Genomic DNA, 13,770 nt, shown 5'->3' with positions numbered 1-13,770 from the left:
TACTGCGCACGTAGAATTTCATCGTTTGAAATTCGTTCACTCGAGAGGCTCGTGATAATAAGGACATGCGTGGAAAAGAAGATGGCCTCAACGTAGAAGTCAAGGATCACCACGAAGTAATACCATAACCAAACTAATCCAAATGACCAATCACTACAAAAGCACACTGGATATTATAGACACGCAATTGAAAATAACTTTACATACCATTTGAGGTAACGGAGAACTTGCATAAACAAACAACCCCCTCGGAAGTCCGGAACCTGCCGTAGGGTCATCCATGAAGTGAACACAGGTGTGTCCCTCAGTAAAAACGCATCCCCGCACGGGAGGGAAGACCTGACTTCCGTCGAGCACTATCTTTTTTTCGATCTTGGTTGCTTTCTTGGGTGGCTCTGGTTTGACGAAGTCTTTGAAGAGTTTTCGCAGCTGCTGGCAGTGTTTCTGTATTACAGGCAGTCTTAAGCCTGGATCGCACTCTCCTGATAATCTAGAGATGAGCTCGAATGACGGGTTTGATAAAATGGCCGTGATAAAGGATGAGTCATGCATCTGGGCAGATAGCACCATACTTGCTCTGAAAAGTGAAAGATCGAGAGGCAGTAATCAATAAGGAAACGTGTCAAGTTTTTGACAGAGTAACATCATTCAATAATTGGTCATTATCTCACAAATAAGAGTGAGAAATTGGTTTTATACGCACGAGTGACCAATCTAATGGCGACTTTAGGAACTTTAATCACTATTACATGGCGGGAAAACAATTAAAAGTTGTGACGCACGCAGCACACCATGGCGGAAAAGAAAATTGTAAATGAAATCTTTGGCACACGCGTTACATTATGTCAGGAATGTAAGACGGGCAGGCATGTTAAGACAGGAAAATTGTTTCATACAGCTGAATGCATAGAGGATCACACAATAAACAGTGACTTACACGAGCAATTGAAAGCATCATAAACACGAAATGAAGAAGACAACTTCACTGACCTTGTTTTCATTTCCGCCAGAATTCTTGCTGCGGGTGAGGGAGGGACAACTTTCTCACTTTGGTCTGCCTCCAAAAGCTGATCAAAAGTTATTTCTTTCGAATTTAAAATAGTAAGCAAAGCAGCGACAGTTTGTTGTTCCATGGACAACTCGGTAAGATACACAACCTAGTAACGGAGAGGAACTTTTTAGTTAAAAAGAGCATGCGGATCAAAAAGAGCGTTAAACTTTTGATAACTTTGAATAAAAGCTGCGCAGTAAAAATTACAAAACTCTATCAAATCGATTTGAATTGAGGTCTCTTGAGGCAAGAAACTTAAATTGCTTCGAAGGCCTTAAAGAACGGAGATATACCTGAGCGTTGGCAACTTCGAGCCTCGCCAGTGGTATCTCCTGTACCCTATCGCTGTAGCTTTCCCCTCCCTTGTCCAGAAGTACCGTAGCCACGCCCTGTCTCTCGGACACACTGACAACTTCTCCAGTTGTACGTACCATATCTTCTCCGGTGATCTGCAAGGAAGAAAGAGCAAGTAAATTTTATGCCCAAAGCATCGATAAGAAGTCAACATAAAATTAGGAGGCTGGATTATGCTGTTATGTGATTTCAAGCTTTTTGCAGAAGTGTATTAAAATTGTCTCCCGCTGGTGCTAAAGAGTTAGAGTCGCGATGGCCTAAAAGTAAACGCACTGGACTCTAAAGGTCCGTCAGGTTTTAACTTGGGCCTGGGACGTTGTGCTACGTTCTTGATAATTCTCACAGTGATTCTCTCCACGAAGGAGTACAAATTGGATAACACTGAACTATCATCAGCCTCCCTGGTAGCCCAAGCAATTTTTAGTACGAATGACCTTATTATAATTTATCTTTTATTGATGTCTCAATCAAATGAGATAAACTAGTAATATCATAACCCTTTCACCTTCAAATCCCAGATTGATACAGTATCCAGTAAACAGGTGCTATCCTAATAAGACGCAAACTTCTCACGTTTAACTTTGATCGAAATGTGAAAAAGGTAGAGGGGAAAGTTACGACTCCGAGCTTAATTCTTTACCAGAACTGTGCACCCTGGGTGGATACTTTGGCCAAAACCACCCAGAGCACAGAGAGACGCCATAATACTCCTAGCTTTGAAAATCCACTCTTGTTCATGACCAGTCTTCTCATCATCTTCGGAATCCAGTTCTTTGAGAGCCGTTTGGGGCCCGTCTGATGAGATCCTTCCTTCCGCTTCCAGGGTCCTAACCAAGTCGGGCACGTAATTAAGCGCCTCGCACAACACATCTCGCACAGAAGAGGCCCATATCTTAGCGGTCTCAGAGGTAGAATGCGTTAAGAACCCGTGCAACAAAGAGATCACTTCAGAAGCCATGGTGTGAGCTACTTGACCACTGATGAATGGACGGCTGGTTTCGGTTCTGTAAAAAAAACTCTGAGTTAAAAAGACAAAGTCATTGGGAGGTAAAAAGAAGCCAATTACAAAAAAATGATTTTTTTTTTTGGCAAAACCCAACCATTAGTGGAAAAGCATACATATAAATATTGGGAGATAAGACATTAACAATGTATGGGAGGAAAATTGAAAAGGACGGACTTCCCCTTCGGCGTTGATGTGCAAGTGCTACCAGTGCGACCGAGAAAGGATGCGCAATGCAACACAATGGAATTACCTTAACAGTTAATAAACGCTTTTTCTGACTGTAAAACGACCTCGAAATTCTTCTTACTTCTTACTGCATTCCGCCATGCCTCTCTTTAAGATAAGATTTGTTAACGAGAGAGTTGGCAAGTAATGACTCCTGAACTGCTGAGTAAATCAGACGAACCTTGACAGACGGCTGTTCCTGGCTTTACAGACTCTCTCTGGGTCTCCGGATCCCACTAAAGGTGTTCCTTGTCCTCCATCTCCTTCTGCCAAGGCAGAAGGGCCTATACTGACCACAAGTCCTTTCTGAGCCCATTCAGCCGCCTTCTTTAAACACTCTGACAAAGTGTCGGTGAGAAGAACACCTTGTCCGTACTCGGTCAGCTCTTGGTCAAGCTTGACCGCGCGCTCCAACTCCGAACCGTGTCCAACAACAAAGAAAAAGCCCATACTGATCATACTGAGTGAGAAAATACAAATGTTGTTAGACTAGCGATCTAGTTAGTAACACTCTTCCAAAGTCAGTCAGTTGCATCAGTACATTTCCATTCAAATCCTAGATTTCTTTCGACACTTAAATCAAAGTTGTTTTTACACTGTACCTGAGAACCTTCCGAACAATTTCATGAGCCGGTTGATCATCTCGTTTATGTACATACACACACATGCTGTCTTCATCTTTGTGTGCGATCTCACTGTCGTCATATTCATCCACTTCTTCTTCCTGATCTTCCTCCCTTTCCGGACTCAGTGAAGGCAGCAAAAAGTCACCCAGCTTAGCAAGAAACAGTTTAGCTACTCTAACCACTGAGCTCCCTTCAAGGCTCTTTTCATGTTTCCCTCCAAAATATAGCTTGGCTGAGGAGGGTAACTCTACTTCCTCGCAGCTCTTGGCGCTCATCAATGGTAAGGCCAAGCAGCAGAGTTTGAGCACAATAAGTATTAGTTTAGGAGGCGCTTCGCGATCCAGTAGTAGCGATAGGAGGGTGGAGATGGTGCGTGGTTCACGAAGAATCCCGTCTCCTAGTTTGCTCCTAATTTCCAGAAGAAAACAAACAATGAGTAATCTTAATCACTTTGTGATACTCCAGTCAGCTTAATCCTTTAGGTGCCACTATGAGAATGGAGATTCTCCCCTCAAGCAGCTCTACAGTTCCTTGTAAATTAGTTCAGAGAATCTGTTGTCATATCAAGAGAACACCCTTTTGAAGATATCTTGGTGTATTCACACTACTTGTTCGCTGAGTAATATATTAATATCGGAAGATGTAACGCGTGAATCGCTCCTGAGAGTTGAAAAGGTTTTAAGATGTGAGTTTGTCATTTCGGTACTTTCACACGAAATTGCGCATGCCCAATCTTTTATAGTATTGCATTTGATTAGCTAAGGAGGCAGAACATAACCTGCGATAAAATTATTTTCCTTCAGACGCTCCCTCCCGAAAAGGAGTGCGTGATCGTAGGGAAAGTAGCGCAAGTTTTGAGACCACCCGTCAAACGTAGTAAACAAAAACCATCACAATAGCGGATTACACTGACAATACTCGACTGAAATTTGCTGTAAACTCAGATATTGAGTAATTAACCGAGTAATCAACTGACCTGCTAATTCCGTGTAACAATTCCATGACGTACTGCAGAGCGTCCCTAGAAGAGACACCGTCCTTACGGCCTTCCTCCAATACACAACTGAGGTAGTTCGACAACAGACTGGACACTTGATGGGCTAAGCCAGACCACTCAATAGCACCAAGGCAGAAATCTAAACAGAAAAATAGAAACCATTGTGCAGTTTCACAAAAAATTTGCAGTTGATTGACAAGACATGGGTGGTTTAACCTTCTCTCCATCCCTTACAACTGGGTTTTACTTTCCTTGTGAAAGTTCATACCAACTGATGTTACCGAAAATTTCTTATCTGATCTTATACAACGTACTTTCAGCAAAGTTGGCATTGCCTCGCGATAAGTGTTGAAGCCAGGAGGTCACCCTCATTGTTCTTCAAGTGAAGCAGAGGGGAGTGGGAGAGGGAGGTTACGCATGATGAATGACGAGTCCAAAAGATGGATGTCAAGGAAACTAAAACCATCAGAGGCCAATTTGCAACATAAGCGAAGATTCACTTCTTACCTTTACCATTCTCCCACTGAACTATCCGATCCAAAAGCACCTGAAAGCCAGCCCAAGCCATAGCTGATAAATTCAATGCTGTGTCAGTCTTTTTGCTTCTCATAGAACACAGTTTATCCAACAGATACACTAAACCACTCCTCATTACACAGCGCTCTTCGTGCCATGAGAACGGACAGACAGAGAGCACTAATACGCTGTCACGATACACTTCTGGCTCAGAGGACGCCCTCTGGACCACGGCTTGGACTGCAGCAGAGAACATGTCGCGAACCTCTCGCACCATGCCTCCGCATTTAAGCTCCTCAGGCCTGAAACAAAAATTGACACACGGATGCTTGAGGATGGGCACTTCTAAGGCATGGTTTATCTAGAGAAATTTTAACAACTTTGAGTGCAGCAAGGGGGTTTGCAGTGTTAGAATGGGAAGATCTTGTTTTCTTTTAACACATGCGAAGCTACGTAGAAAAGATGACCCCCTGAAATGATAATAAAGTACAGCACAAACTGATGGCAAGGACCGTACAAAATTACTGCTGCGTATCACATAAAAGACGGCTGAACAACCTTTCTTTCCGGTACCATGACATAATCGCACAAAATAACTTTGCAAAATCTATCTTTCTGCCCATTACGACTTTTAAATTCGGCGATTCAATATCTTCGTTCTTGATTTGTACATTCTGCGCAAAATAAAGTCTACATCTAGTTTGCACAAAGTTAGGTTGTTACACCTACAAAACTCATGGCATGGTTTTCGATTGAAGGCCACTTAGCCATGTCACGAACCATGTTTCAAGACTCACTAAGCACCCTCTGAGTTAGTGAATACTTTCTACAGCGCGCTTTACCAGGAAAATATATCAATGCTCACCTTGGACCTTGAGCAAGAATGGAAGCCACAGCAGTCATAACATAAGGCAAATGCAAACCAAGTCGGGAGCAAACTGTAACCAGCTCTATCATACACTGGAGAGCGTGCACTCGGTCCAACCCTCGCTCATTCCGGACTCGGGCTGCAGCGAGGAAACTGGAACAAGTCACCTGACGAAGAGTAAGGAAATAAGTTTCGCAAATACCACAAAAAAATTGAAATCAGCAGAGCTTATTGAAAGACTTGGCTTACTCTGTCGGCAGGGATCAATAAACTATTACCTTTTTTCGGGGTATGGAAACTCTCAACGTCCATCATTACCCGATCATAAACGCTCGCGTAGGAATCAACGTATTGTTCACGCAATTTCCAGTTTACAATCGAAAGTAATTCGGACTGCATTGAGCTCACTTTACTGTACACTGTGATCAGTTTGACTCGAAGAGCTTCCCCCCACATCAAGAAGTTTGCTTGTTTTACTTTTAAGTTCTCTTTGCCCCCTTGAAACATTATTCTTCGCTCTGATAGACCGATGCGATTGATATGGTTTTTGTTTTCGATACTCAAAAGAAATACCCTTTGCCTTTTATAACAGTTTATCAACGAATGCAGTAAACTCGGCCTTCACAAGAAATTCCCCTACTTACAGCTTTGTCTGGATTGCTGCCAATAAAAGTGAAAATCTCGGCCACAGTCGAAACAAAAGTTCTTGCATCAGAATCCGTCTGATTTTCAGATGAAACCCGACTGTGCTTCTTTTGAACGTTCGTTCTCCAGCGCTGCAATCTACGTATGTCATGTATGCCTTCCTGAAGTGACGTAGATTGATCCAGGGTGGATGGTGCTGAAAATGAGCGACTGAGAAGCGGCGAAGAAGGAGCAAGGTTCTCGTCCTTGGAGGTAACTAATAACAAAACATAAATACCGATGAGAGTTAAGAACAGAGACGATTAAAACGGTTGACAAACGTACCTTGTTTCGATTGTTGACCGTGATCCGGTGCAAAGCTACAGTGCGATATAGTTCTCTCTGGAACAGGTTTCTTCTGGCTCGCTTCAATAGTCACATTACAAAGAAGCTCTGCACACTCCATAATAGAAAACAGAAACTTCTTGGTGACTGGCATCACATTCAGACCGTTTTTAGCCTGTTGGGGTTCTGCTCTTGCTTCTGTATCCAGCCGCTCTCTGAGAAGAGAGAAATACAAAACAACAGTGAAGAGTTAAGCACCCAGGGTTCCTGCCAACACGGTGACCCGACAGGGGAACATCATTGGGTCGCATTTCCCCAAACAAGAATAAGCCTATACACCCTTGCACAGGCATTCGTATTATCCAAATTGTTCTCTTTACATTTCCTCTAGTTCAGACAAGGAGAATTTGTTTGAAAATCAGTAGCTTCCTAAAGTGGTGATCATTTCAGTTATTTTCATGACAGTTGTATTTAATCAATGGGTGGTACTGTAAGGATAAGTTAAAAACCAGTTACTCTAAAGGGCGAAAGGGTCAAAAGACTACGTTGATGACGTTGGGGGTTAGAATTAGTATTCGATCGATGTTATGAATTGTTTCAGGTCTAAATGAAAGTCTTATCAAGGCACAACGCTATAAAACTTCACTTAGATCCTGGGTTGTTTTGGCACACTTCGTAGGCCTGACAGCCAACTAAGACAACTGTCAGGTGCGAGAAGCATGCTCTGGTGCTTATCCGTTTCTTGTAGGACAGAGGAGGAGGTCCCTTCACTTCTCAGTGTAGGGACCTGTTAGAAATCCTATCGATCCTCTTTAATTTTCTCTTTATCTTTGAAATCCAAAACAGGAATGTCAAAATTTCTATCTTGATCATATTCTTCTACTCACATCAGTTTGCCCACCGATTTTTCTTGCTCTATGGGATCAAACTCAACATTTTTCAGTGAACACAGTAACTCAAGCTCCTTACTCTTGGCCTGTGAAACAAAATGAGAAATACGCCTCACTTAAAAACAGTACATCAACTACTTTATCGATTGAAAGTAGGCCATCACGCTTCTCTGAGAATTTTAAATAACTTTGACTAAAAGAGGCGCCTTCGCTTTGACAAATCAAAAGTGAGATACACCGAGCATGATACCTCTTGCAGGTGGAATTCATCGAAGAAGGCAGCACTCGGCTGCAGGATTCCACTACGTACATCTTCCATCTCGTGAGCCCACTTCTGCTCCATCTCCGCCATAGTCTGTAGCTGTCTGATCAGACCGTTCAGCCGAATGTACACCTCCCGCATCACGTCACATAGGTAACTGTACTCCTCACCATCTGTCTCCGTCGCCTGAAGAAGCTCCAGACCATTAACAGTCTTACTGAGTCCTAAATGGTTAATCGCACACCGAACCACTACTTCCTCGATGGCTTCTGGTAGTATGGCTTGCTGTAGGCTGGGGCGGAGAGTGGGGGCCAGAATACCTTAATAGAGGATAAGAAAAACAATTATTTGCTTTAAGTGACACTTGATCTTCGCTCTGCAACGTTCCGAGTTCTCTTTTTAACTCATTTCCGGCCCTTTTCTTTTGGCTTTGGAGAATATCGGATGCGTGCTTAAGGCAAGACATTAAAACCTCCTGGACTTAAAGCCTACATCACATATTTGAAAAGTTGCTTGAATAAATCAATTTCCCGACGAAATTGAGTAACAAACAAATATCGCAATAAGACAAGGAAAAATGTCTTGAAATAAAGCGAAATTGTTTCGTTCCAAAATCTGTTATTCCTTATAACTCTTACCTGAGGCAACTCTCAGACGTTTCAAAAGGTCTGGAGACAATTTGACGCTCGGCTTCGATGAAACACTTTCAAGACTAGAAGGAGAACTCTTCTCTGATTCAACTGTAATGGCTGTACCACACGTTCCTGATGCTGTCGATGCGTCAGCTGTTGGCCACACACACCTGCAGGAAAGGCAGGAAAAAGCATTCAAGTATATCAAGAGGTCCTATTACATCTAAGCCGTATGGGGCTAACAAGGTTAATGTTAAGCTTCCCTTTGAGCTCCTCTAGGGTACCTCCTAATTCTCAAAGTCCGGGTAGACCTTCAAGTTTACAAGGGGTATCACGGTTACCCAGGACTACAAGGTTGGTGTCAAATCTCCTAACTCCTGTTTAACCGCGGCTATCAAGCTCCAGGTGTAACTCCACGTTTTTGGGAAACAGGGGGCCAGGTGCCACAGTTAGTGGGGTGTAACAAAGTTGGTGTCAAATCAAACACGATTTCGCAGATTGGGCCGCTCCAATCAACACAAAACAGAGAAGTATGCCGTATTTGCATGTCAAGTAATACATCGAATCACTTTCAAACAGACCTACATCACTTATCGGTTTTCTCGAAACGATTCTCAAATCATTCTCACAACTAGGTTACACGACATCAACACGGAGTATAGTATATCTGGAGGAGTCCTCTCACCTTTGTAACAATTTAGAATCGAGTAAATGTTGGCAAGCATCTTCGGCCTCCGTATTTGCTGGGCCCTGGTACCTAACCTTCAGCAGACTGTGGGTGAGTAATGAGAGGCTTAGGTACAGGTCGTCAAAGAACAACAGCGTGGAAGGTTCTTCCTTATACTCCTGAAAAGAAAAGGGCATTGATGTGGAAGAGATATTTCATTGTTCTGGGGAAACTTGCACCACCCTCTAAACCGATAGGATGAAAAACTAAAATCAACTGCATCTTCACAACTGTAACTTCGAGTTTCAAGTTGAAAGGACCAGAGAGATTGGAATGGTTATGGGGATGGCAGATTTTTAATAGTAGCTTCCCGGATCTTTTGCGTTAGTCCCTGGGTCTCTAAGTTCCTACGGGACCTTCGCATTTCTATGTAACTGAATGTGAGAAAAACTGACCTACCTTTGTGCTTACAATGCAACTGAATCCCCACACAGCAACATCTGGGGTGTTACGCTCCCGTGAACTCTTCACTTGGAATGAGATAGTGACTGCATCACCCTCCACCTTGAGAGGTTCCTTTGGCCATCCCATCTGCACAACACCTCTGCCGCCTGCGCCATGCGAGTTGCCACCAAACTCTGCAACTTTGCGACCATTTGTGTTATTGCCAGCGTATACAAGTACCTAGTAGAAGGATGGTTAAAAACATTTTTTCATCTTTTTATTAAAAAAGACGCTCTCAACATTCTTGAATTGAAAGTTAAAGTATTGCGTCATTAAGCGCGCAAGCGTCCAGGAATAAAACCCAATCAAACTCTGTACAACCCTAAGCTTAGATAAACATCATCGTCGACTGTTTCTCGACCAAACACGATCAGAGAGCAAACATTTGTGAAGAACAACATACCGATATATTCCACTCAAAAAAAAAAACTCTAAAATTAGCTTATGTGAGGCGAAGGGGTCATAGCAAGGATTTCAAGTGGATTTTGCACGAGAACAGACCTCTGGCCTACCTTATCGTAATCATACTGAGTGGCACATCTTAGATCAAAGTTAAGATACAGACATGATACGCCTGGTAACACTACGGTTTCACAGCACTGGTAGGCATCTCTAACTGGATGTGGACTCTCTACTTTACGGGGTCTTAACCATGGTGATAAGAAAGTACTGGATTCTGGGGAGGGGGCCCGACATTCATCTTTAGCATCATCCTGTGAGGATGATTTCAACTCTGATATGAAGTGAGCAACCTGCGAAAAATAACGTGGCTTGTGAAATTTGCTTTCAAACGTAACTGAATTCCCTGACAAACCATGAGAGAAATCGTTTAAAAGAAATAAGCCGTCATGCTAGCGACCCAACGACCCATGCACCTTACGGAAAACATAACACAATTAAACTGTCCATAGCTTTTGAATTGAAAACAGAGGGAAAAAAAATTTTTATAAAAATAATCATAGAACGAAATAAAAAATTGGATCGAACAAATCAAGGGCGTGTATGTTCAGTATAGACCAAGAAAAATAAGTCATAAAAGATCTTAAATTTTTCTTTTTTGCTGATTAACAGATCACCATTCTCGTCACTAAATGGATAAAATTGATAAAACCACTGCCAAATCAAACGGATAACATCCATTCGTTTTCTCACCCTTGCTGCAGTCACCGTTACGTTGGTCACACTTTGGAGAAAGCTCTTAGCCATGGACAGAGTGAGACATCTATCAGAGGACAAAACTGATGCCAGCATAGGAAGGGTCTGTCCCACAAGGGTGGCCTTCATTACATGCTCAAGTCCCTCAACTCTGGATTTTACTCCTCCTTTGCACTCCTCTGACAACTTGGAAAGAACTTCTAAAACAACATCAAGAATCTAAAGAAAACAAAGACCATATTAAAAGATATGAATGAAATCATTTAAATCTAACTGCAGAGAACTTTACACTAACAACTTAAAAATGATGGGACATAAAGGGAGAAAATTTCAGTTTGGAATAGGGGGAAGTTTAAGCCATCATTTCAAATAGAACATCTATCTATGGGGAAACTGAACTCCTCTACATCAATGTCTTACAACCCTGCTGGCCCAAAATACTGTTGCAGCCTATCTTGGTTTAATTTGAATGAAGTAAGAAAGGGGTATTGCTACAAGTATTCTCCCTGGATGAGATGCTGGTGCATAACAGATTCCCTCCCCCTCATTTCATCAGTTGTTTCCCTGACAATACTTTTGATACTGCTGGGTGGAGAGAGGCTTGGAAATGATCGAGAGTCTGGCAGGGGTTGAGCCTGGACCCAGTTCATCATATCTCTCTCAGTGCCCACTAACTTCCTCCAAGTCTCACTTATAATTTGCATCTCAATTAAAAAGTATTGGTGGTCATTCTGACCTGTTGGCAAGCTTCTAGGACTATTAATGAGAGCTTCTGACAATCAACTGGTTTTACTGTGTCATCAAAACCCTAATGAATAAATGAAACACACAATCAATTATGGCAGTAAACTATCATAACTCTTTGACCATCCATGCAATAATACTACATTCCTTGTAAAATTTCATCTGGCTATCAAAGATATCCTCATCATGAATGTATGTCTCCACTAACAATTATATGTTAGCTGATAGAAACAGAAACATGAAACAGACATGTTTAACCTTGACATCTGATTCCTGCTCCTCAGGGAGTACAAAATCTCTCCAGCTTCTTGCAAAGACAGTTGTTACATAGTGCAGAACAGGAGAAAGGTCCTGTGTATAAAACAAAACAGGTCAGTTGAAACAGTTTCATAGCCATAATGCAAGTTTATCTTTATTCTCTGCCTTTGCCCAGCTTACATGAGCACCTAATTATAGTTTTACTAGCTGGAGCATATAATGCAACCTATTGATTCAATTTTAATTTTTTTTTTTACAGAATTAATTTTACCACATAACTCATTCAATTAAACTTGTTACTGCTGTCATGTATTTCTTTAGAAGTTTGGACTTGGTTTTCTTACTGTTGACTCATAGGCAGACTCTCCAGAAATGTTAAAAACACTTCCATTGAAAACTTACATCTGTACAATAGTCAGATCATAATTTTGGCATTATCCACTTCTCTGAAAAAGGAATATTATACTTAACAAAATCAGCTTTCTAGCCAAAAGATTTTCATTAAAAGAATGGGAATTATAGAGATGTCCTCTGAATATTATATGCAATATAAAATAAAGTGACTAACTGGGTGTTTGGCAACCAGAGCACAGAATGGTTCATCCTCTAGACTACAACACTGCATGATCAAGTGACATGACTCTTTGACAGATACTTTCAGAGCAGCAAAGACCACATCTTCTGCTAACCTAAGGAAACAACTTGTTATACACTCAACAAAATATCTCTGACAGGTTTACAACAAATGCAGAAACAGGTTATGGAGTGCAATGCAGGAATTTCATATAGCTCTCTCTTAAAATATTACCTGCTATAAAAAAAAATTTCATCTACCTCTGCACATGATTCTTCCACACTTGTCTTCAAGAAACCCTTTGTTTTTAAAAGTCAGTCCTATACTACACCTTCATCCATACAACCAGAACAAAATTTCATCTCAGCAAAGCCAAAATTAAGAATGTGGGGGGAGGGGGAAGGGCAGAAGGTGAGAAGACCCTTACCACTTCCTCTTCTCTAAATTAGGTATCCTTAGACAGACACACATGGTTGTGTAAAATCGTGAGGTCATTGTCTATACCTACAATCTTTGATAATTATTCACTTCTGATGTTTGATCATTAAAACTATTTGTCATTTATGGCTATCAAATACTACCACTCTACCTTTCGTTGGATGATGCCCCAGGTTTATGACTCATTAAGTTCTCAGTTAAATTTGAGAGTAAAAAATTCAACAGCATTGCCATGTCTGAAGAAGACTCTCCTTCAGACAATAGTAGCATTAGTAGAGCACTCCTCTCTGACGGAGTGGAATAAAACACTTCCAGACCAACTGTCAACACCTTAAAAGCTTCAAGCTTGATTTCAGCTCCAACAGAATCAGCAGGAGACTGAACCAGTTTCCAAACAAGATGTTTTGTTCCTTTAACAGAGTTGTCATCAAGCTTGTTTGCCCTTTCACTGACTTGTGTCATAAGAGTTTGCAGAGCAACTAGCATGGCTATTGTAACATCATGTTGGCCATTGGTAATGGCAGCATTTAAAACATTGTTGATATGCCTTATGTTGCAAAAGTCTGAAGTATCACCAAAATGAATCTCTTCATTTTTCGTTGAAGCCACCTTTGTCTTAGCATCTTGTCGTCTGCATAGATATGTTATGTGATGTGCCAGGAGCGAAGAAGCCTCCACCAGGTCAACTGAACCTTGTGTGGTTACAGCTATGAAATAAAAAATAAAAACTAATTTATCAAAAACTAAAATCCTAACAGTGAGTGCTAATCTTCCCCTTGCTTTATTGAACTTATTCCTGTTGTCTCTGTCTTTTAAACATGTCTTGTGAGAAACGAACTTCCAAAAATCCATTAAGGGTAATTTTCTAACCTGAGCCTGAAGTTCCAAGAAGCTGAGATATTTGATTACAGGATGGAAGTCCACCAGATACCCATTCACCAATATGATTGCAGCAATAACTCCACAGCCTACTGTTAACTACATCATGAAAGACACCTGTAAATTGATATTCTTAAAAATAAGTCTACATTAAA

General features: G+C 41.5%; 1 protein-coding gene across 1 annotated transcript in view; it reads right to left on the bottom strand.

The window, feature by feature from the left end:
• The window catches only part of LOC131790541 (probable E3 ubiquitin-protein ligase HECTD4), a 34,440-nt gene that overhangs the window by 15,139 nt on the left and 5,531 nt on the right, over positions 1-13,770 (bottom strand). Inside the window, exons 7-29 of the mRNA XM_059107750.2 lie at positions 13,607-13,732; positions 12,888-13,443; positions 12,293-12,413; positions 11,725-11,817; positions 11,459-11,530; positions 10,720-10,941; positions 10,080-10,319; positions 9,523-9,747; positions 9,082-9,242; positions 8,403-8,566; positions 7,753-8,084; positions 7,500-7,588; positions 6,613-6,827; positions 6,288-6,544; positions 5,641-5,810; positions 4,767-5,077; positions 4,239-4,398; positions 3,239-3,670; positions 2,818-3,096; positions 2,046-2,409; positions 1,345-1,500; positions 991-1,157; positions 208-577 (exon numbers count right to left, since the gene is read on the bottom strand). Of these exons, the coding sequence (XP_058963733.2) occupies positions 208-577; positions 991-1,157; positions 1,345-1,500; positions 2,046-2,409; positions 2,818-3,096; positions 3,239-3,670; positions 4,239-4,398; positions 4,767-5,077; positions 5,641-5,810; positions 6,288-6,544; positions 6,613-6,827; positions 7,500-7,588; positions 7,753-8,084; positions 8,403-8,566; positions 9,082-9,242; positions 9,523-9,747; positions 10,080-10,319; positions 10,720-10,941; positions 11,459-11,530; positions 11,725-11,817; positions 12,293-12,413; positions 12,888-13,443; positions 13,607-13,732 (5,282 nt within the window). The remainder of the gene's footprint in view (positions 1-207; positions 578-990; positions 1,158-1,344; positions 1,501-2,045; positions 2,410-2,817; positions 3,097-3,238; positions 3,671-4,238; positions 4,399-4,766; positions 5,078-5,640; positions 5,811-6,287; positions 6,545-6,612; positions 6,828-7,499; positions 7,589-7,752; positions 8,085-8,402; positions 8,567-9,081; positions 9,243-9,522; positions 9,748-10,079; positions 10,320-10,719; positions 10,942-11,458; positions 11,531-11,724; positions 11,818-12,292; positions 12,414-12,887; positions 13,444-13,606; positions 13,733-13,770) is intronic.

Source organism: Pocillopora verrucosa, chromosome 2, assembly GCF_036669915.1.
Source record: "Pocillopora verrucosa isolate sample1 chromosome 2, ASM3666991v2, whole genome shotgun sequence".
NCBI classification, from domain to species: Eukaryota; Metazoa; Cnidaria; class Anthozoa; order Scleractinia; family Pocilloporidae; genus Pocillopora; species Pocillopora verrucosa.
The sequence above is the reverse complement of the archived record's forward strand: the minus strand, read 5'-3'. Positions and strand labels throughout refer to the sequence as shown.